The sequence below is a fragment of the Silurus meridionalis genome, chromosome 19, assembly GCF_014805685.1.
Source record: "Silurus meridionalis isolate SWU-2019-XX chromosome 19, ASM1480568v1, whole genome shotgun sequence".
Classification (NCBI taxonomy): domain Eukaryota; kingdom Metazoa; phylum Chordata; class Actinopteri; order Siluriformes; family Siluridae; genus Silurus; species Silurus meridionalis.
In genome coordinates, this window is record NC_060902.1 from 12,136,259 (window position 1) to 12,160,979 (window position 24,721).

The 24,721-nt window shown below is 37.5% G+C and overlaps 1 protein-coding gene across 1 annotated transcript in view; it reads right to left on the minus strand.

Annotated features, from left to right (window-relative positions):
* Positions 1–14,303: 14,303 nt before the first annotated feature.
* mdfi (MyoD family inhibitor) overlaps positions 14,304–24,721 on the minus strand; it is a 42,284-nt gene continuing 31,866 nt past the window's right edge. Inside the window, exons 4-5 of the mRNA XM_046874559.1 lie at positions 16,503–16,781; positions 14,304–15,115 (exon numbers count right to left, since the gene is read on the minus strand). Of these exons, the coding sequence (XP_046730515.1) occupies positions 14,862–15,115; positions 16,503–16,781 (533 nt within the window). The 3' untranslated portion in view covers positions 14,304–14,861. The remainder of the gene's footprint in view (positions 15,116–16,502; positions 16,782–24,721) is intronic.

A 24,721-nucleotide genomic window follows, 5' to 3' on the forward strand; every position in this document is an offset into this window, starting at 1 on the left:
AGAGTGTGTAATTGTATACAGGTGTGTTCAATCAGGTGGATACTAGGTGAATTAGAGTGTCTCAGAGTGTGGGAAGTGTGGTTTGTGATGGTCATATATATATATATATATATATATATATATATATATATATATATATATATATATATATATATATATATATATACACACACACACACACACACACATATACATACACATATTTTTTATGAAAATATTTAATAAATAAATAAACATAAAAGAGGCAAAATTAAAACCTTCAACGCAACACACATTTATTCACGACGTCATTAAATATTTTGAACAATGTTGTGCCTTGTCAGTGTGTGTATATATATATATATATATATATATATATATATATATATATATATATATATACACACACACTGACAAGGCACAACAGTGTTCAAAATATTTAATTGTGATTAATCGCATTAAATAATTTGAGACTTGGTGCATCATTAAAACAAAAACAAATGTGATTAAAGATTATTTTTTGCTGGAGTTTATTTATCTTTATATATCTGAGTAAAGAAAGGACGTCGTGAATAAATGTGTCTTCCGTTGAAGGTTGCCTCTATTATATTTATTTATTTATTTATTAAATATTTTCATAAAAATATGTGTATGTGTATGTATATATATATATATATATATATATATATATATATATATATATATATACACACTCTGACAAGGCACAAAATTATAAAATTATTGCAGGTGAAGTAAATAAATAAAACTGAATTTTTCTTCATCATTAGTGTTATGTATTAGGCAGCGAATTAAACATTTTGTCCTCAAAGATGATTTGTTAGAAGCAGGAAAAAAAAGGGGCAAGCTTAAGGACTTGAGTGAGTTGGCTGAAATTGACTGATGAAATTGTGATGGCTGAACGACTGGGTCAGAGCACCTCCAAAACTGCAGCTGTTATGAGGTGTTCCCCGTACAGGCCAAAGAGTTCAAGCTTTCTTTCTCATGATCTGAGAGTCCTTCAGGTGCCTTTTGGCAAACTTCAGGCAGGCTGTCATGTCCCTTCTTCTAGGAAGAGTCCTAGTGGTTCCAAACCTCTTCCATTTGCGGATGATGGAGCCAGATCTGTGCTTTGATACAATCCTGTCTCGTAGGTCTACAGACAATTTCTTGTATTTCATCGCTTGGTTTGCGCTCTGACATGCACTGTTAACTGTGGGAGCTCATATAGACGTGTGTGCCTTTCCAAATCATGTCCAATCAACTGAATTTACCACAGGTGTACTCCAATCAAGTTGTAGAAATTTCTCAAGGATGATCAGTAGAAACAGGATGTACCTGAGATCAATTTTAAGTGTCAAATCAAAGGCTGTGGATATTACGTACATGTGATTTTTTAAAAATTTTTTCATAAATTTCATATTTCAAAGATTTCATACAAACTTCTTTCACGTTGTCATTATAGGGGTATTTATTGTTTGTAAAATTTTGAGGAAAATAATGTGGAAAAGCTAATACTGTACATATGCTAATATAGAGATTATAAGATAAAATATAGAGCTTCAAATATAAGCTATTTATAAACAAAACAATAGAAAAAGGAAAAAGAAAGTATTAAAACACACACACACACACACACACACACACACACACACACACACACACACACAAATATATATATACAGCCTCACTGTGTGCTTGATTTCAAAATATTGTTAATTGCGTAAATTGTTTGTTTTATATATTTATTTTCATTGAGAGAGACCTAAAAGGTTTAGAGACAGAATGGAGGGAATTTGTGGATTCTCTTTTACAGGTTGCTCAAAAAGTCCATTGTGTTTACACACACCTGCAACTGTCTCCATTTAAGCACTGGGGACCTTCAGACACTGCTGATCTGCAACATATCTTCACAAAACTGTACAAATATATGGCCCATTTTTGAGCTGAAAGCCTGTTGTATATGAAGTTGCTTTCATGCTTCCAAAATCAATACCCAGACCTCCAGTCAACAGTCAGTGCCACAGCTCCAAAACCAGCCAGACGAATGCTAATTTGATTAAGCTAGTACATTCTGTGCGCTGTCGTCAAGCCCCGCTTGAGCGTTTTGCACAGTGGGACGTTTTCAAATCAAGCGTGGGTAAATATTAGAGGAGACAAAATTCTCCAAATGTTTAAGATGAGCTGGAGATCGGAGAAGCAGTTAGCTGTGAGAAAATGTTTACATGTGGCAAGACTCCGTGAGGGGCCTCTGCATGGTACAAGGCCACAGTGTGCGTTCGGTGTTTGTCTAAGTAGCTGTGATTCAGCTTTGGGTGAAATGGCAGCTTGTTTTTGGCAAATAGTTTGTTTGACATTTAGCACAGTTTCCCAAAATACTGTGGGTTATTTTGCAACAGGACTCAACTCTAAGCACATATTTGAAATCAACGATCTGAAATCTCGAAATTGGAGATCACACTAAAACAAAATAGTACCTTGTGCCTCACCTACAGTATACGCAGCGTATTTGCCTGCATTTAAGAAATACAATACAATGGGGTGTGATATTATAGGAAAAGTTATGTATTATGTCACATCAACTGTACATTGATTTTTGATTTATTTTTTTCTTATAATTAAAGATTTGGACATTGTAGAATGTCTGTGAAATGATCTCCTCTATTATAAGACTTTTCCATGGACAGCACATCACAAAGTGTTTGAAATAAACAAATAATAATTAAAAATAAGATATATATATATATATATATATATATATATATATATATATATATATATATATATATATATATATATATACATAATCTAATTGCATAACATTTACACCCTACATCAGCTGACTAGGATTGCACATTACTAAAACAACTATTGCTGTTGTTGTCCATTCTTCTTGATGCAAGTGCAGATATTTGTCTACACTACAAAGCCTTAAATTATGCCAATAAAAAAAAGAGAACACATAATAACTAAGACCATAATTAAGGTTGAGAAGGTGAATAAAAGTGAAAAAAATATCCTGTCTTATTCAGGATTCTAGCTGCCAAACAGTCCTGGTCTTCTTTGTCATATTTTTAGTTTTTCTTGTTTCTTGTGCACCAATTGTCTTCAAATGGTCAAAGATCTGGAATGTAGGTTGGCCAGTTCAGCATCCAGACTCTGCTACTATGAAGCCATGTTGTTGTAATAGATTCTGTATGTGGTTTAGTAATGTGTTGCTGAAATATGCAAGACCTTCTTGAAAAAGACCATCTGGATGAAAGCATATGTTTCTTTAAAATCTTTATATACCTTTCAGCAGTGATGGTAAATGAGCTTTGGCCTCGAGAAGACAGTGGCGTTTCTGGATCATGTTCACAGATGACTTCTTGTTTGCATGATATAGTTTTAAACAACATTTACATTTACGGCATTTGGCAGACGCCCTCATCCAGAGCGACGTACAAAAGTGCTTTGAGTCTCTAGCAATGAAAAACCTACACTGGTACGCCAGATTACAATCTTAATATAAATATAACTCTTTAATTCTACAAAGCAAACGTGCAAAGTGCTAATTCAAGTGTTTTAGGAAGAGGTAGGTTTCAGAAAGAGGTAGACATTTGAGTCTTTGTAGAACGGTGAACCTCTGTAGATTTATGAAGACTCTGCCTCATTTTTATACTCAGTCATGTTATTGACCTGTTACAAATTAACCCAATTACTTAACCCAAATAGCCCTCCAACTGCTTTTTAGTAGCACTTTATTTTCCAGCCTTTGTTACCCCACCTCAACATTTTAGAGACTTTGCAACTATTAAATTGAAAATGACCTTATTTTTTTCCCCAAAATGGTTAATTTTCACAGTTTAACATTTAATATGCTTTCTATGTTCTATTCTGAATAAAATATGGGTTTGAGATTGTCATGAGATTTGCAAATCATTGCATTGTTTTAATTTCCATTTTACACACTTTTCCAATGTTTTTTGGAATTAGGGTTGCATATGAGAAAACTATAAACATAACCTGATGCAAGACTGATGACAACCAAGAGCAACAAATGATGGTGTGTGGTAGGACTAAACGCATTTGCACATTAGCAGCAAATGTAAAACAGGCACAAAGAAGTGTAGTGTAGTTAATGGCCATAAGCCTGATAATAACATTTTGTGCAATCTGAGAGTCTTTTCTGCTTACCACGGTTGTAAAGTACATATATATATATATATACCTCCTCATAGCCTGTGGGTGGAATTACCATCTGTGTTCAAAAATATGCTTTAATTCTTGGGTTGCATATTAAGGACAGGTGCTTTCCTACACTTAAATGACATAGTTTTACCTCCGGAGTGTTCTGATATAATTAACCCATTTTCCCACAAAGACAACTCTCCGACTCTAAAATAAACTCGTCTAAAAACAGGGTGTCCCAGAGACATCCTGGATTCAATGTCATACCTGCTGTACACTGACAGATCTCGAGGCATCCCAGTTTCATTGTCCCAAATCATCTTAATAGAAATGAATGGAGTGTAAATATTTATATTTTAGCATCATAAATATAAATTAATCTATAAATCTATAAATTAATCTCTAATGAGTAAGCTAGAGACAACAGTGGCAAGAAAAAACTCCCTGAGACAATTTGAGGAACAAACATTGAGAGTAACCAGACAAAAGGAAATCCATCCAAATGTGTTCATTATAGTTCCATCATTACACATAATAATCCATATCCTTTTCTCTCTTTCTCTCTTTCTCTCTCTCTCTCTCTCTCTCTCTCTCTCGTTAAACATGCTCCTGAGGTACCAGTGATGACTCTTCATGCTCCTCTCCTTTCCTCTCCTCAGATCTGCCCACTTCGTCCTGGCCTGCCTCTGGATGGTGTTCTCTTCGTTTGGAGGTGACTCTGTGCAGCTGGGGATGTTTCTCTTTAACGCCCTGGGGTTCCATGAAATTACGACGTAAGAACAGAAACTCTGAGGATTTGGATTTGGACTGTAGTTAATGTCAACAGTCTGCTACACTGACTCAGGACTACAGTTTGCATCTGATCATCATCACTGCACACCTCAACATCATTTAACTGTAATAAATGGACATTTAGTGCAACCCAGATGAGGATGGTTTCCCTCTTGAGTCTGGTTCCTCTCATGGTTTCTTGCTTGTGCCATCTCGGGAAGTTTTTACTTGCCACAGTTGCCACTGGCTCCCTCAGCAGGGACAAACTTACACTTATAAAAAACATCTTATTTATTCTTTATCACCACATTATCTGTGTAAAGCTGCTTTCAGACAATGTTCATTGTTAAAAGCGCTATACAAATAAACATGCATTTATTAGAACTGAATTGAATGATGCATTAAAATGGTGTTGTTTATACATTGGAATGCTGGCAATCACTTTTGATACTTTATTTTAACAAAAATCATTAAGAACAACAATATTGCCCTCCACATTGGTAACATTTTTTAATTATGGCCTCTAAAAACACTGCTATGGAGCATTCGAGAAAAACAAAATATAAAGGCAGGACTGTTATGAAACGAGGAATAAGAAAGCAGGGAGTGGATGCAAGTGCAGGTATAAAATAAAAGAAACAATGATGTAGAAAAAAAACAAGAAACATAGACAAGAAAATGAGAGACAAACTATAAAGGTTAAGGTGAGACTTGTATTTAAATCTCACCTTAACCTTTAGAGTCTGTCTCTCATTTTCTTGTCTCTGTTCCCTGTTTTCTTTTTCTACATGAAAATCAGTCAGTGATGAGCAGGGGATGATGGGAAAAGCCGATTATGGCTACAATCCGGACAATCAATGTGTTGGTGAAAAATGTTGTCTTGGTAGTGAGCCATTGTGAGGTCATTTTTAATATATATTATATCAAACATACTTCATTGTCAATAACCTAACATTGGAATGAAACTGAAAATAGTAACTTCTACACTGAAGGGAAGCAACACCTTCATCAACCAAAATAAAACCATCTTTTGTACTGATTCGAATAATACTAATCTAGCCTAGTTAGATTGGTGAGACTAGCTTTAACCAAGGGGGAAAAATGTGCTTTATCAAACAAAAGCAAACAAAGTGCTGAGATTCTTCCAAAATAGCAGTTTGTTCATGTCCATGTTGTATGGTTCTCTAATGACGGAGTGCCAGGTGAGAAATGCCAGACAAGCTCACAGCCGTGTAGCCGTGTGTCCCCACCCAGTGAGATGAAAGTTGACTCGAAAACGGAGACCGATTTCATATCACGCTCGTGCATGTCCAGTTCTTGAGTGAAGTTTTAAATGTTTTATCTACTTGTTAAAAAAAGAAAATTGATTGATGTGTATTTATGTGATCAAAAAAAATCAGGAAATAAGAGTGTAAAGTAAATTATGTTTAAAGAATACACGAATATGGAGCTGTATTCGTTGCAGCTTTGAGCACCCTAGCGTTATTTTTACGAGCGGTATGTTGCATTATGCATATACGACAGGTTCATTATGAAAGCCAATGGCTTCTGGAGTATCTCCTTCATCTTTTAATATTTCCCTTTTTAATTTCTCTCTCTCTCTCTCTCTCTCTCTCTCTCTAAAACATGTCTTTGATTAAATAAGAAGCCATGGGGGTGGATGTGGCTGTTAATTGCGCAAGGCTGTGGCTGGAGCTAAATCAACACCACACAGAGGTCATTAGAGCCTCGCGAGTCCGCCCTGGCTCTGTTTGTTAAAAACCCCCGACTCCCAGCTGCCCCCCACATCTGTTGTGCAAATTCCGACTTTAATTTAAGTTTCACCAGTGATGCTTGCCACAGTCCAGTGGAAATAATCTTCCGCCTTCATCTTTGCACCGCCATTATCCTCCCCGCCTTTCATTGTGCACTCGCACGAAGCCATTGTCCGACGAGCAAACTTCAATTAAAAGAAAGAGGAATATATCTGGACATTCATCAATTGATTCATTATTCCGCAATCTGTCTCCCACCGAGGATATTTGGATAGGCTGATTAATCTTTCTGTCATGCATCTTTGAAGATGCATGGAGATGATTACATTAAAAAAATTTAGTGTGGAGAGGAACAAAAACTGAGGTACCGAGGCACAGATGTAGGTAATGTGTGTGTGTGTATATATATATATATATATATATATATATATATATATATATATATATATTTTTTTTTTTTTTTTTCTTTCTCAGAACAGCACCTTTGAAAAAACCTTTTTGATTTAAAGAGGATGAGGCGCATTATCATTGTTGGTTTTATTACCATCGGTTCTTAGTTATTCATGCATGCGTTCTGCTATTTTCTGTGTTTAAGTACAGGAACTCAGCTCAACATGTGTTTCTCATGAAAAGCCTCCACGCCACACGGGACTGGTGCACGACCACAAACTTGAAAAACAAGAGGGAGGAGGACGAGGGGTAGTGTTACAAAGGGTACCATAGCTGGTATGTCATGTCGGAGCCAAGAGCATTGATGAATTACACTGTGGATTGGCACAGGCCGGCATTTTTTTTTTTTTTTAATAAAGAAAAATCCACAGTTATCAGTTTGCCTCAGAACTCGCAGGACGGTTCATCTATAAAAACAAGACCATTTATTAGACCAAAAAACTTCATTCATTATCTAAATACTCAAAGCATTTTGAGGAATAACTCAGACTGGGATGCTTTCCCAGGGTAATCTTCTACCCCCACGCAGAGTGGTGTCCAGCACGCGTTTGCTTCTGTGAGACAGGAGCAGCAACAAATCAAGAAAACGGAGCCAAAAACCTTTTTTTTTTAAGCCTTTGGGGAGCTTGTGCAAGCAAGCGCTGTGGTTCAAATTGTCTGACTGGCAAAGATTTCACTAACTGGAAATATGCATTCTTGAAATGACTCCAAGCTTGTTGGCTTATGGCGGTTTTGGAGTCGTCGCGCGTAGCAAGCATCGAAGAAAGATCACTGATCACTTGGAGGATTCTTCTCCACTTCTTCTTTGGGCTCTGGCTCATCATTTGAGCCAAATGCTGATCATCTGATTGAGCTGCCTCGTCTCTCATGAGCAATTTGAATTAAATAAAGTGTTTCACGATCATAAAACAGCGACGCCTCATTCTTCAGCCAATGGGCAATCTGAGGAACAGCTGTTTCTAATAAAACCCTTTTTTATCATAAAGCTATGTGTTAAATAGCTGATTACTCACAGTTTTGTTTATCTCTAACTAGAAAAAGTTATAAATCCAAAACAAGCACAAGAAACAGGACTGCATTAGCTTATGACACAAAATGTGCCACTGTCTGTATATCGCAAGAAAGATTAATAGCTTTACCCTAATCCAGTTGGCAAAAGAAAGCGTTCTAAATCACAAAATAAAGGCAAAAGCATTTCGACTTTGACTGATTTTCGCCCTAGGAAATTTATCAATGTGGAGACAACAGGGTCGTTTTGTATTTGTTGTTTCGATCTCAATTGCACAGTTAATCTCTAACATATTTATGTGGTCTGGCCTGCCAGTGAGTGCACCGAGGTTGTGCGTGTGCATGTAGCCTATGTGTTCATAAGGCATGTGTTTGCAGAAAAAACAGAAAGAGAGAAAGAGAGAGAGTGAGCGAGATTGGGATGACTCCGAAACAGGCCTTGAGGCAGCCAGCATCTCTTTAATGTGGGAAGCCAAAATGTTCAGTCATCGTGAGAGACTGGCTCCAATCCCACAGCGCTTGTGTCTCATTAAGCCTCTTCAAAACTGATCTGCAATGGTGTGTGTGCTATTTAGTGTAGTGTACATGTGTAAAGAAGCCACAAAATGACAAAGAAAACCACTAGATATGCTGGATCTGCGCATATTAGTGGGAACCGAGGAAAGTTCCGGGCTATTGACTGCAGTCCTCATTTGCAAAAACCAAAGAATTTCACCAAATGTTCCTGTATTTATCCTTCCCAGATGGTCGAAGCCATTTATGTGACCTCTATTCCACTAGGTACGACGGTACAATTTAGCTCTCGTTCCTTGCTCGTTCCTTGCTTCAAACCACAGTGAACCTTTTCTGAACGGCTTTGTAAAACATGAAGAAGCCGACGCTTCAGCAACCTCCTCTCGCATCTCGGTTCGCGTTACCGAGAGGTTACAGTTCACCCTCCACTTCTAAGACCACTGGCCTTCTAGTCTGAACTGGATTAGTTGAAAGACAACAGCTCTATGGACGCCATTGCTCTCTGTTGACCCCTACATTAATAAAGTGGAGGCTGCGCTCTGTGTTTGGAATATTTCGACTTGCAGAGAAAGAGGGAACTCGCGAATTTCTGCACGCCAAAAGGCGAGTTTTATGTCAGGAGTATTAATTTATGATTTTCATCACAGCTGGTGACCCAGTCACCTCGATTAAAATGCAGGCTTTGTAATTTCATGGTTAATATTCAATAGCCACTTGTCCTTTCTTTCTCGAGTGTGAGAATATGAGAATATCTTGAGGGTATTGCTGGAAAGTATGTGCAGTGGGTGGAAGGATACTGGACACTGTTGAACTGTATGTACATCTCCAAAGATGCTCTTGTGAACAGTTTTCTAAAAAGAAATGAATGGGTGCTCTGTTTGCTTGCATCCAGTTCTAAGCATCAAACCAGTACATTAAAGCCAAAAAACTGGGGAACTCAAATCTGAAAACTTTTTGTCTCTAGAGGGTTAAAAAAAAAAACCTGAGAAAAAGAAGAAGAAAAATCAAGGAACAGCTCCTTCCTTACTAGTGCATTGGCTTTGGACAAGGTTTTTCTTCTTAGCCATTCTGGCGGCCCAGAAAAAACTAATTAAAGCGCATCGGCCAATGTTTCACAACAAAAGCCGCTCAGATCAGAGTAAGGCACCTGAAATCAAGTCCAAGTTTGATCATTATCTATTGCAATCTGTGGCCGAATCTGTTGAGGACTGATTATGCTTCAAGTACCTTCATTCCCTTAAACCTTGGCTCAAATAACAATTAATCCAATACGGAAAGACACTTATTTAATACATATGCTTGTGGACGTCTGACTAAACTCCCCAAATGCCAAATTATGAAGCACATAACTGTATAGAATGTATTTGATGTTGCTTTACAATTTCTTTTTGACTGGAACCAAGAGTCTGTAACAACCACTGAAATAGCATCACAATGCCTTTGTGCAGAACGTAAGGTCTATAAAGACCTGGTTTGATAGGTCTGTAGTGGAAGAACTGACCTCAACCCTAATGAACACCATTAGAATGAACTGGGACACTGGTTATACCTCACTAAATTCTAGAAGAAAGCCTACCTAGAAGAATAGAGGTTATAAAAATTAGCAAAGAGAGACTCAAAAAATCCAGATGATTAATATAAATCTAAACTATTTTATAAATAACTCTGTAGATAGCACTATTGGTATAACAATCAAATACAAAGTTTTACTCCTATTCAAGAGAATCACTTCATTTCCTCATTAAAATCAACTTGTATTCTTGATCCCTTGGCTACAAGTTTTTTCAAAGAGAGCATTCCAGAAGAAATTAAACCTGTTTTCAAAATAATAAACTCTTCCAATGGTTATGTAACCAAATCTTTCAAACTGGCAGTTATCACGCCCCTAATTAAGAAACCTGACCTTCAACCTTCAGCTGTCCAACTATAGTCCAATATCAAACCTCCCCTTCATCTCTAAGATTCTTAAAAAGGTTGTAGCACATCAGTTTTGCTTACACCTACTTAGGAATAACTTTTTAAAACGCATCAGTTGGGATTTGGGCCTCATCATAGCACAGAGACATTGCTGGTTAAAGTGGTAAATGACCTGCTATTGGCCTTTGATCAGGGTTGTGTCTCCTTACTTGTTTTGCTTGACCTTAGTGCAGCTTTTGACACCATTGATCATACTACCCTACCTGCTAGACTAGAGAATGTTGGAATAAATGGGACAGCACAGTCCTGGTTTAGGTCTTATTTGACTGATCACTAACAGCTTGTTGATGTTAATTGTTCTCGACACTCCACAGAGTTCTCCACACTCTCTGAGGTAAAGCTGTGTCCGCAAGGATCTGTTTTAGGCCCACTGCGTTTCCCTTTGTATATGCTGCCTCTGGGTGAAATTATACATAAACATGATATTAGCTTCCATTGCTTTGCTGATGATACAGAATTGTATATTTAGGCAAAACCAGATCAGAGAGATCAACTTAAAAATGTTGAGTAGTGTGTAAAGGACATTAGACAGTGGACTTCCTTCTGCTTAACTTGGATGAGACGGAAGTACTTTTACTAGTACTTTTACTTACACCTTTCACCAGAAATATTGCTAAAATTGAAAATATGCTGTTACAGGGTGCAGAAAAAACTAGTTCATGCTTTTGTTACATCTAGATTAGACTACTGTAATGCTTTACTGTCTGGGTGTTTGAGTAAGTGCATTAATAATTTTTAGTCCAGAATGCAGCAGCAAGAGTCTTTACTAGATCTAGAAAATATGACCACATCACCCATTTTAATCAGTCTACACTGGCTCCCCATTAAATCTCGCATTGATTATAAAATACTACTACTGAAGTATAAAGCACTTAACGGTCTTGTGCACAGTATCGGAGTGAACTTCTGTACCAATTTGATCCCCAACGCCTACTTGGATCAAAAGGTGCAGGCTATTTGTTGGTACTTTAGATAATAAAGACTTCAGCAGAGGGCAGATCTTTCTCTTATAAGCCCTTCAATTATGGAACAGCCTTCCAATTAGTGTTCTGGACTCAGACACAGTCTCAATGTTCAAGTTGAGGCTGAAATTATATTTATTTAGTCAAGCTTTTGATCGTTAGATCGTTAGTTTTCTTAGGTAATGGAGCAGATCTGGAGGGATTATGAATATAGAGTGTTCAGTGAACTGGGATATTTGTATGCTGTCGTCCTCTCACACGTTCACTCAGGTTTGTTGACAGGTGTGTTACCTTCTCGCTCTCCCTTTTAGTTATGCTGCCATAGCAAATCTTCCCATAGTCCTAAAATGCATAGTGTTCTTAACTTTTATACAACAAAAATGCTATTTAATAATCCATATCCTTCTCTTGCTGTCACCCCTCTTCTATCTCTCTCGTCGAGTTAAACTAAACGCTCCTGTTGTTCTAGTGACCACTGTTCCTGCCCCTCTCCTCTCCTCTCCACAGATCTGCCCGCTTCATCTCAGCCTGCCTCTAGAAATCTGTGTAGCTGGGGATGTTTCACATCTACAGCCTGGGGATCAATGAAAATGACGGAGTAACACAGGAGCTTCGAGGATTTGAATTTGGACTGTCGTTAAAGTCAACAGTCTGCTACACTGATATAGGACTTCAGTTTGCATTTGATCACCATCACTGCACACCTCAACATTGGTTATCTGTAATAAATGGACTTTTGCTGCCACCAAGATGATTATGGTACCTTGAGTCTGGTTCCTCTCAAGGTTTCTTCCTTATGTCATCTCAGGGAGTTTTTCCTTGCCACAGTTGCCACTGGCTTGGTCATCAGGGACAAAGAAAGGTCAAGTGTCCCAATATTTTTGTCCATATACTGTGTATACCGCTGCAGTTTCACATTCATTGTATCTATAAAAAAAAATGATGTTAAGCAAAAATGATGGCACAAATGCACACAGTTTTTTTTTTTTCAATAGTTTATATAAAGATTTTTATAGATCTACTTTCTTTGTCAAGTTCAAAGTTTATTTTCTATGTTTTCTTATATATATATCCAGTTCCTCTTTTGTAGATTGTCATCACGATGTAAACATTACTGACTACCAACTATAACATTGTTTGCTAATTTGTTATTCTTGACCTTTTGTTAAACAAAGAAAAAAAGAAAGGAAAAAAGACCCTGTTTCAACACATATTGGGCTTCGTACAGTTCTAAATAACACATGCTCTGGCTTGAGGAGTGGGTTAAATACGATTAGAATTCACACGTCATGTTAAAACTAAGAAGCTGAAAAAATGTTCATAAGAGAATGTATAACCCATCATCCAAATTATTTCAGGTATCAATAATAAGTACCGTATTTTCCGGACAATAAGCCGCTTCTTTTTTCCCACGCTTCGAACCCCGCGGCTTAAACAATGAAGCGGCTAATTTATGGATTTTTCCTGGGTTTTTCCCGGTTTCACAAGCTTCAAGCCAAAAAACTGAGCCCCATCGGGAGAAAATCTTCACCGATGGTGATTTTTAAATGCACGATGATGCCAAAAGACAAACTCCTAACAGAAATTGTTGTGAAAGGAAGGAGGAAGACAGTGAACAATGCTATCTTGGTAGGCTACTGTTTAGATACAAGCCGTGTAACAGACACTGTCTTTCGTTAAAGCCTGTGTAAAGTTCATTTGTTTCAGTGTAGACACCTGCGGCTTATAGACAGATGCGGCTTATTTATGTTCAAAATAAAAATCTTTGTCAAATTCAGTGGGTGCGGCTTATATTTGGGTGCGCTTAATAGTCCGGAAATTACGGTAATCAATAAACCTATGCACGGACAGGTCAATTATTAATAATGATGGACAGATCAGGGATGCTGGCGTTTTAACAAAAATTATTTCAAATTAATGGCCGAAAATAAAATTCTGGCCACTCTGGACCAAAACTTGAACTTGAAAATTTTTTTTTTAATGTTGTGTGCACTGTAAATCATTGGGGCCAACTCTTTCCATTTAATCATCACCATTAATTAAAAGCATTACAGTGAAGGAAAAAAAATTAATTTCCTGTCTCTACATATTCAGTGGGCAAAATTTCAGTGCATCCCGACTTTTGTTTAAAGAAATAAAACAATAATGCTTCCTGCTTTCACGGCACTTCTTTCGATATGAACATGGCTTTTCACCGATCTCCAGAATTACGGAACAATTTTGATGAGTTAATACTCATAAAACTTAATCATTGACAAAAAGAAAAGACAAAAAAAAAATCATCACAGGATGAGATGGAGAGTGAAGTTTGTCCATCCGCTCACATGAGTAAATACAAGGCATCATTAAACCTGTGCATTGCATGAAATGTAATGAAATTCAATTAAATAAAAACGCAGCCCTTTCTCCAGCTCAACGCCCATTTCGCGCCCTCACAGTTTCATGGACAGCAGGATACTACAGTAACTGTGCATATGTAAATGGAAGTCTTTAGCTTTATGTTGTTTTGCTGTCTTGGAACCCAGAAAGCGATGTCAGCGTAGCCAAACCGATGTCTCCTGGAGAAAATAAATTGAAGCTGCTTCAAAAAGATGTCATATTAACAAAACAAAAAAAAAAGGAAAAAGAAAGTGTCATTCAAGCATGAATTTTTTTTTTTTTTTTTTTCTCTTTTGGGTGGGTGGGGTGAAATTTAGGACTATTAAAGGTAAAAAAAAAAAAATTATATGGAGATCTTTTAGTCTTTATTGGATTTTAAGAACACTTTTAAAGTTACCTCATAATTTCATGATCTACAATATGAATTTTCACATGGATGCTTTGGGATTCGGTTCACCAAAATGACAAGCAACGGTGGTGAGTCACTCTTTGAATAAATGTGTATGTTGGAAACTAGAATGAGAAGAAAATGGAGTGAAAGGCATGTGCAACCATTAGCGAGGCTGTGTGTCAAAAGTTTCTCTTCCGGCTGCATTTAAAAACTGAAGATGGATCCAAAGTGAGAGTCAAAAAGCAGACTGGAGGAAAAAAAAAAAAGACAATGTCAAATGTCCCAGAATGTTTGCTAAATCTGAGGTCGATTCGAAAAGCCTCCGACTTCACGTACACTGATCTGAAACCCGAACCGAAAGCTCAGGAAGGCAGAACTGAAAATCGGCCGTCTCATTTTAACCCAAGGCAACTCAGCCTTGAAGCCCAGTAAGGCGTCCCCGAATGGCTTTTCCCACCTAGAACTCTCTAGAAGTTTTAAGTGAGCACAGCAGTGCCCCCTATAGGAGGTTTAGGATGAGAAACAGAGGCCGCAGCACTCCATGCAAATCTCGAGGCAGTCGGCAGACTCGCAGCAGGCGTCAATGATGCCGCAGTCCATGTCGCACGGGAGCTCGCAGTCGCCACATTCTTCCGAAGCGCAGCAGCAGCAGAAGCACGAGTCGTCGGAGGAGCACGAGCCGCACGTGGCACAATCCAGCACAATGTTGCACAGCATTAGGAATTCGCAGAACAGGCAGGCCAGGATGCAGTGCACACAGCAGTCTGACACACACAAACACACACACACACACACACACACACACAAATTACATTAGGAAATTTGTGTTCACATCAAGAATTTATTTTTCTACTTTCTAATTGGCCATGATTTATTTGATTGACTGGCATTCCACCCAGGGTTTATACCCGTCTTATACCCAGTGTTCTTAGTGTAGGTTTGGATACAAGACATTCCCTCCAGACATACATCTTATTAATGTCTGGTTCCTCTCAAGGTTTTTCCTAATTCTGTCTAAGTGAGTTTTTCCTGGTCACCCCAGGCTTGCTCAACGGAGATAAATACAAATAATTTACCTATATTTAACTTTTATTTTCTTGAATTCTTACGTTCCGTAAAGCTGCTTTGAGACAATGCCTATTGGGGAAAGCGCTATAGAAATAAACAGGAAATAATTAAATACTGTGGTTCCATTTGCACATATTAGTTCACACCGGAGAAATCGTGGAGAAATCGTGATCAGCATTTACTGGCTTGAGACACAACCCGTTGATGCCATGAATCAATAACAACTTTATTAGTGTAATTCAACAAAGAGCAAAAAAAAGGATGGAGTAAAGTGGAGTAAAGTGGAGATTAGAAACGTCTCAAGCCAGTCAATGCTGGTCACGATTTCTCCACGATTTCTCCGGTAGCACATGTGAACTAATTAAACTAAATGTTCCATATGTGCAAATGGAAACTCAGTATTCAATTATTTCATGTTTATTTCTATAGCGCTTTTCACCGTGGGCATTGTCTCAAAGCAGCTTTACGGAATGTAAGAATTCTAGAAAATAAAACTTAAATATAAGTAAATTGCACGATATTAAAATCAATAGATGTGTCCATTTAACAGTGTTAAAACACAGTTGAGATGGAACACTCCAAACTGGTACAACAAAGTTAGGGGCACACAATTGTATCTTTCAATGCTTCTGTGCACAAAACAAGCTCCATGAAGTTTACATGCGTTGGAACAGAGGATCTTGAAGTGGCCTACTATAGAAGTCTGACCTCAACACCTATGACATCCATAATACACTATATGGACAAATGTTTGTAGACACCTGATCATCTGATTCAGTCAGCATTATTTGCCTTAGGTTATATCATGGTCCAAGGAATACAGATGTTTCTTATTGTTGTGTGGTCAGCAATATAAACATGCATATAGCAGTGTTTCACCATAGCTATAAATACACACCACAAGTTTGCTTTTCCGAATAATCTTTAGTGTTTTTACTTTCACTATTTATATAAATACAAACCTTGTGTTGTTTGCTGTGGGGTTTTAGCTTTTGGTATTCTTAGATCATTGTGCATTTGTACTAGCATTAGAAAAAGTTGTTTAACACAAAATCCAGTCATGTAAATGTAAACTCCACCAACCATCCTGGGCCTCTGTAGGGATCTGCGAGCTGTTGGACTTGGAGCTTCCTTTACTCCTTTTGCTGCTTTGGCTGTTGATTGAAGGGTTTGACTGCAACTTCTTAGGGCTCTTATGTTGCGCAGATGAAGACGAGGACGTGGAAGATGCTGCCCGCAAGAGCGCTGCTCCGTTCTTAACTCCGTTGCTGTGCATCCTGTGTTTCTGAGACTTGTTTTTTGGAGACTCAGAAGGGCTGGTTAACAACTTGTGCAAGGGCGTAGACCTGGCCTGAGGTTGACCTAGAAAAGAATGATAAAATAAAATACATAAACGTCAGCGTTAAAATACGAGATATTTTACTGTGCAATTAATTATCTTCTCTTACAACCTGGAGACATGAAGAAAAAAAAAAACAGATGTGCACTGCACACTCTTCCAGTACCTATTTTCATCCACTAAGCTAAAACAGGATTGCTAATAAACTGTAAATTAATTGCCACTGTTGTTTTATCCAACAGCTTTACTTAAACATACATTTACTTAAAAATACACCTCCCATGGATACACATAATTCTACTGAGGAATTTTTATTTTCCAAGTAATTTTTTTCTCAAAATGTTACTATAAAGTTGGAAGCACACAAATGTATTGGATGTGCTAGCATTCAAATTTCCTTTCACCTGAACTAGTAGCCCCAAAATTACAATGCCCCTATGCACAAAGCCTGCTCCATGTTGATATGGTTTACATGAATTGGAGTGGAAGATCATGAGTGGCCTGCTATAGAGCTATGAATTGAACCCTATTGGGATTAATTGGAATGCTGACTGCACCCCAGGCCTCCTCACCTCGCCTACATCAGTACCTGACTTTACTAACGCCCATGAGGCTGAATGAGCACAAATCTCCAAAAGCACACTTCAAAATCTAGTGAAACATCTCAAGCAAATGGGACTAACTTTAAGGTCAGATGTCCATACTTTTGTCTAATAACATGCTATTTTAATTTACTTAAAAGAAAAAAAACCAAAACATAAATTGACCCAGTGAATCCCTGTTATTCTTTCTTATTCTTCCACAAGTGCACTTCAATATCTAGTGGAACATCTTCCCAAAATATGTTCCCAGATAATCCCAGATATTAAAACTGTAAATGGGGACTATGGAATTGGATGTTCTAACAGCGCCTACAAATCTTACAGCCAGGTGTCCACAGACTTTTGCCCATACATCGTATGAGAGGACAATAATCCCCTTTTCATTTGACTGCATAACATCACCTCATCGTGGATTACTTTTCTTTATACAGCAAGTAGTTCAGCTCACATAATTTGATGGCATTCCAATAGTGCCTATTTTTCCTGTAACTGACTTTTCACTGTGTGTATAACTGTGCTCACTTGTGTTAAGCCTGTAAAATTCCACTCTGTAATTTGAAATGGTATATAAGTACTAGGACACCATCAGCAGGCATGGCAGATCAGAATTCTTAAAACATGAACATATTGTGTCTGAAATGTAAATTGATAGATTTTTTTTTAATTCTTGTTAAAAGCAATATGAATATCTCCAAGTATGAATATCTGTATGACCGTCATGCGCTGTGGGACTGCACAGTCTTGGTTCATATTGCTTTGATAACAGCACATCTTCTGCATTCTACTTCTCATCTGCAAACGCAAACTATAAAATAAACAAGGCTATTCATAGGATATTTATCTCGTCATCCTCCTTTAAAAATGCTGTTGAATTAACCCAAAAAAACTCACAAAACAGATAAGGAATGCCTCATGGTCCATTGCTTTACTTATTAAAAGTGAAAGAAATGCTATTTGACTAATACAGTCGCTTTTTTTTTTTTTTTTTTGAGTCCATCAGGGTTCATAACCTAACCAGTCTCGGGATTTATACACAGCAATGTCTTTTAGTGGAACAGACTTGAAGAAAAAAAAAAACGTGTAATATTACCACCACCAAGATGGTAAACGTATGAAAAAACTGACAAAAGTTCAGCGACTTCAGAGAGGTTGGAAAAAGATTCCATTTACACGTTCTGCTCTGATTAGTAAAATGATGACAAAAAATAGTAAATGAGGAAACAATGGACAGAAATATGTTTATGTTCTTCTCCAAGGTGCATCTCTATATAAATATAGATGGTCTTATAAGCCACGTTTATTAACACAGGAATGTACAAGTTGCTCAAGATACATTCACCTTTCTTGTGTTCAATCTGCCCAAGTTCTCCCACACCACCCCACTGCTGCGCTCCCTTCACTGGCTTCCAGTAGCTGCACATGTCAGATTCAAAACACTGATGTTTTCCTTCAAGGCCAAAAATGGACCAGCACCATCTTACCTCAGAGACCTCATCACACCTCGCACTGCACCACGCTGTCTGAGATCCTCCAGCACTGCTCGACTGGTACCACCTTCTCTCAGAATGAGAGATAAGTATACGTCAAGGCTCTGGTCAAGGTTCTGGCACCGAGGTGGTGGAATGAACTTCCTCTAGATGTCTGAACAGCGGAGACCCTGGCTCTCTTTAAGCGAGTGTTGAAGACCTACCTCTTTCTTACTTAAATTAGCACTTTCTAAATTTGCTTTGAAAAATCAAGAGTTGTAGTCTGATTTATCTTAAGATCGCTATCAGGTACCAGTGTTGATTTATTCATTGTTAGAGACTCAAAGCACGTTTGTACGTCGCTCTGGACAAGGACGTCTGCTAAATGCCGCAAATGTAAATGTCAATTTACCACTTCACAGCATTGAGTAAGTTTGTTAGGGGTGATCAAATATCAAATACTGGTAGGTCCAATCAAAAGTAATAATTGAGGGGACGGGCAAGAATGACATTTTAAAACAGTATGACGTACATTTGTCAAAATCGCTAGCAATGAGATCCAGAACGAATCCATTTCCAATTCAAATTGTCTTATTCGTAGCAATAAACTAAATAAACCCAAGCACCATTGTTAAGCATTAGAAAGTAACGGTGTGACATTGCATCGTAAACAAGGACTTTTACCCATTTTAATAACCCTAGTGTATTTCTCAGCATTACACCGGAAAGCAGCGAAAAAGCTCGGCTCCGAGAAATTCTAAACCGAATTTATTAAACCCTTAAAACGACGTGGTGGGCAATTGTTTTCACTCAATCAATGAAAAAAACTCAATGTCTGACAAAAAATCTTTATTTGATTCTTTATTTTTATGGTGTATAATTCAGGTCAGTTCCTCCAGTCCCCCTCTTGGCTTTTTGAAGTTCAGACATACACTCCTCGTGAGTTTACAGCCTACAAATGTTCTAGTGTTCCTCCGCAAAAACCGCTCGGCGAGTTGTTCTTGGCAGCTTGCTGGCGGACCTGTATATATTTTACTCCCGAGCACCACATCCTAATTACGCCGGACGAAAGCAAAAAAAAGAAAAAAAGAAGAAGTGAAAAGCACACCTTCGCTGCCAAAAGAAACACCCCCTTTAAAACTTTTTTTTCCATGAGAACTTGATAAGAGTTTATGGAATCCTGTTGTATTAATGAACATTTTTTATGAGCTTAGAATAACTTCACATCACACAGAGAACAGACTTCATCAGAAGAGCGTTTCTATTTTAAAGTCTACGGGAAGACAAACACTAACACACCTCTGTTCGTTGGCAAACTCAGCGGACTGAAGCATATGAAATAGTACTTATACAATTTTTTTCTCTTTAAAAAGCATACATTAGATCAGTAGAGCACAGTTGTTCTTGGGAAGCCATTGAGGTCATGCAACAACTAATCTAGTGTGACTGAATAGTTTCTCATTCAGCCTTTGCACACTTCCAGATGTTTGACCTGTTAGAAGAAAGTCAGAGAAATACTATTTTTTTTCCTTGCATTTATTAATGTCAAATTCCTCAAGTTGCTAAAAAGTCACAGTAGGCCCCCGTCTTTCGTTCTCCCCGCTGTAACGAAAACAATCACGTGACCACATTTCACTATAGGATCCATACGTTTAGTCAGAAATATTGAGCGCCGGGGTAATCAGCCAGCGCCCCCACTGATCCCTAAACCCACCTATAAACCCCGGAGGCTTAATGTACACATGTATGGTTTTGCCACGTTTTTAGTGACTGCTGTTTTTTTCCCCGAAAAAAAATAAAAGAATAACATAGCTCACTTTAGAGAAAGTGAGATAGATAGGAAGACGAAAGACATCAGAAGAATTAAATGTAGTGAAGAAAGTTGTAGTAGTAACAGATTGGTCACATTTGTTAGAAAAAAAACATCAGTTTCTATTATTATCATTATTCGTTGTAGAAGTTTTAATGTAATTTATTCTGCTATTAGAGTTTATCCCAAATCCAAAATCGATATTCACACTTATATGATCCAGTCCAAGCTCGCAGGTCGTCGTTCAGTGCATGAATCTCCATGACTTTTGTAGAAGATCAGATACGCAGAAGCGGAAATAAGCTTCTGGTGGTCAATCGTGTGCATTTGTTCAATTCATTGACTGATTATTTAAAGACAATTAGGCAGAGAAATATAATTATACTCCACTTCGGGTTTAAAACAAATGCGTCATCTGTTCTGAGTCTGTGTTTAGAGTTGGTGTCAGTAGTAATATGACATGCCAGGGCAAAAACTAAACAAAACCACTAGCTTGTTTATAGCCATTAAATAATTATTAGCGATTTAACAATGACAAGCACATTTTTGGTCAGAGAAATGCTTATATGGATGTTTATAAGCAAAATATTTTATGTAATTAACCATTCAACGTTATTCTTTCTGCATCATCAAACCATTTGATATGAATGTGGGCGGGCTCACCCTGGAAAAGACCACTCCCATCAGTATAGAAATGCAAAAGATAAAGGTGAACAGTCACAAAAACTGCACTGATCTTTAGACTTTGACCCAAAAATCTCACCTATTTCCCCCTTTGTGCATCCAAAGCTTTTTGCTCCAGTACTGATCCTTCTTTCTTGATCTAAACCCAAGATACAGCTGAGTCTCCTCGGGATGTAATCCATGCAGTGTTATTATTAGCATAAAGCTGCACCTGTAGGGAAGTATACACATTCATGACATGTATCCTAACCAGTTCTGTATCCAACTCCAAACGTGAGCAGTGAGGAAAAACATAAAAAAAAATTTAATTCTCATTATCATGAGGAAAAAAAAAAAGTCACAAAGTCACACAGTTATGGCTTTTATACTCTAACAAGGACCAGTCTTCGAAAAACCGCACTGCTTTTCAGTTTTGAATTAAACGCATTCTCACACACAAATAGAACCGCCCGCTGCTTACACACTCACCACCGAAACTTTTTTTGGAAACGGTCTAACAGCATTTCCATAATCGGGTCCATTTCAGGCTCTTTTATGGCCTCGGCACGTCAAGGTGATTTTTACCCTCAGCGGGATTGTGTTTGTGTTTGTTAGAACTCTATCGTGTACAGTTCGTGCTCTCTAAATGAGACCCACTTGAATTGCTTGACAGATTTATCTCCTATGGGATGGACATTTTTATCAGGGCTATAAAGTGGTGTGGGAAAAACGTGTGGAAAATTATGAAACGGAGATTTGTATACAAAAAAATTATATTGTGTGTATATATATATATATATATATATATATATATATATATATACACTGTAGCTCAAAAATCTTTAAAAAAACCGACTTAAATTCTTAAATAAAAACAAAAAGAAATCAAGACTTAAAAATCCCATTATTTAGGGATGAAATAGTTTTGGATACTCTTACTGTTGAATGTTACAAAAAAAAGAAAACATCAGTGTTCTTTTGCAAAATATTGGTTTCCTCCTGTCGTACAAACAGTCTAAATATTGTTAGATAGAAAAATGGTACATGCAGACAATTTTACCAGAAAAAGCGAAATATTACTGGGGGAACAAACAAACTTTTACAGGAGAACTAAAAAAAAAATGCAGGCAAACTCATTTTGTCAGGGGGATGCATATGTTTTGCAAAAAATGTATATATATTTTCCTCCTATCCTTTTTTTTTTTTTTTTTACTTACAGTGTCTGCTAAAGGAAAACCTTATAATAACTTTTCTGAGGACTAAATGTCCCCACAAGAATAGTTATAACTGGTAGCATTAACTATATGGGAATATTTTTACATTATATATATATATATATATATATATATATATATATATATATATATATATATATATATATATATATATATATATATATATATAGGACAGTCGAACAATTGTGTGAATGTGGTGGCCATGACCATCTGTGTGCAAAGCTACAGTACAGTCCAGAGTGCAAATCAACTGAAAACTGACCATGGTGCCATTTCACAACCACTGCAACATTCTTGCTCAGAAACAACACACACACACACACACCCTCTCAGGAGAAAGGATTCTTTGTCTGGCCTATGGGTCACCCATCTCAAAAGAGACAAGTTGTCCATCTTTTGCCAAATGCCAATTGTGCACTATGGAGAAAAAGAAGCCTGGACCCGGCTATGTGTGTGTGTGCTAGGTGTCAGATAGCATGCAATAGTTCTACCATAAAAAAAAGAAACACCTTATTGCAGGCTTGATCCTTGTTTACAACAAATGAGATTCAGCCCTCAGGTTGCTTAAAATATACACTCTGCCCCTTAATGACAGAGAACTCAACAGACAGGGTGGATAGATGGACAAACACAGTGTAAAAAAAACATGAAAAGAAACGACAGAAGCGAGTAAAAGAGGGGGGTGTAAATCAGCCTGGCAGCCCAGCCGTCTAGCACCAGGGAGCTAGAGGTGAGTCAAAGGCAAAGTGATTCAGCCAGTGATGACTATTCCACCCTGAAACAGCATATTCTGCTCCTAACACTCACACACACACACACACACAGAATAAAGGCTTTTTCTTCCTCTACACACAACCCCTAATCTCCTGATGCATCCAAAATGCAGTAATGGCGCTCCGGGTTTTTTTTTTCACCAACATAGAACCATGACAGAGTGCTCTCTCAGCGCTCTCGCACCAACACAAATACATACAATACTAAAAACATAACTAGCCATACTAAAACACTACACCCAGAGTTAGGACTTGATCCCATTTTTATTCACTTCCACTAATCAACTAATAATATGTGAAGCGGCTTCCTTATGATGTTTTCATAATGCAGGAACTAAAATCAAACCTCTTAATCAACGGATTAAAGGTCTTTAGTAGTATTGCACATTTTATTTATTTAGCTATATTTTACAAAGAACTTTATTTTTAAATACTAATATTTATTTTATAAGTATTATTTAAATGTGTACAATAAGAAACGTGCCAAAGAGTTACATTCACCAAATGAACCAAAGTACAGTATTGGGACACCTGAGTTCTCCTGTGGTTCTTCCCTAAACTGTTACTACAAAAGTGGAGGCACTGGGTGAACGACGTAGAAGACCCAAACCTGTTCCAGCTTCACAATGCCATATGACAAAGCTAGAAGATCTTCTGCTATAGAGTTGTGATCTCGACCTTAATGAACACCTTTGGGATGAATCAGAATGGTGACTGCACCCTATGCTTGAGAGCACAAATCTCACCTACAAATCTGGTGGAACATCTTCCCAGAAAGGTGGAGTTTATGGGGACTAAATTCAACTGGAATTAAAATTTCAAAACACACATAAGACTCGATTCTCCATATAGTGTGGGTAACATATAAGTAATAAATACATGTTTTTGAGTCAGTATAGAAGAACGTGGCTTAGCTCCACGTTCTACTCCCTTGTTTTAAAATGTAGCATTTAAATAAATATCCTCAATGTTAAAATACTATCTGCATCACTTTTTCTAATGTTTGGGCAATATCTAGAGGAGGAGGAGTGTAAGAGCCAAATACACACAGATACACTCATATTCACACCTACAATAGCCACATTTGTTTCTGGGAGGTGGGAGGAAACCAAAAGACCAAAAGGAGAACATGCACCCAATAACTCACAATAACCCAAGCTAAGGATTAAACCAGGGATTCTGGAGTTATACTAGAGTAACAATGTTCAAATGTTCATGATCTTCCTACATATTACATATTCTTGATATGCACCCTAATAGTGGAGTGACCCAAAATGCCAAGGGGACCTTTAGGGTGTGCTTTTAAACCCACTAACAAAGATGGATTTTAATAATACAATAAATCATTGTATCATTGGCAAATGCCATCGGATTAAGGTTTGATTACTGCACTAAGTTTATAGGAAAAGTTGCG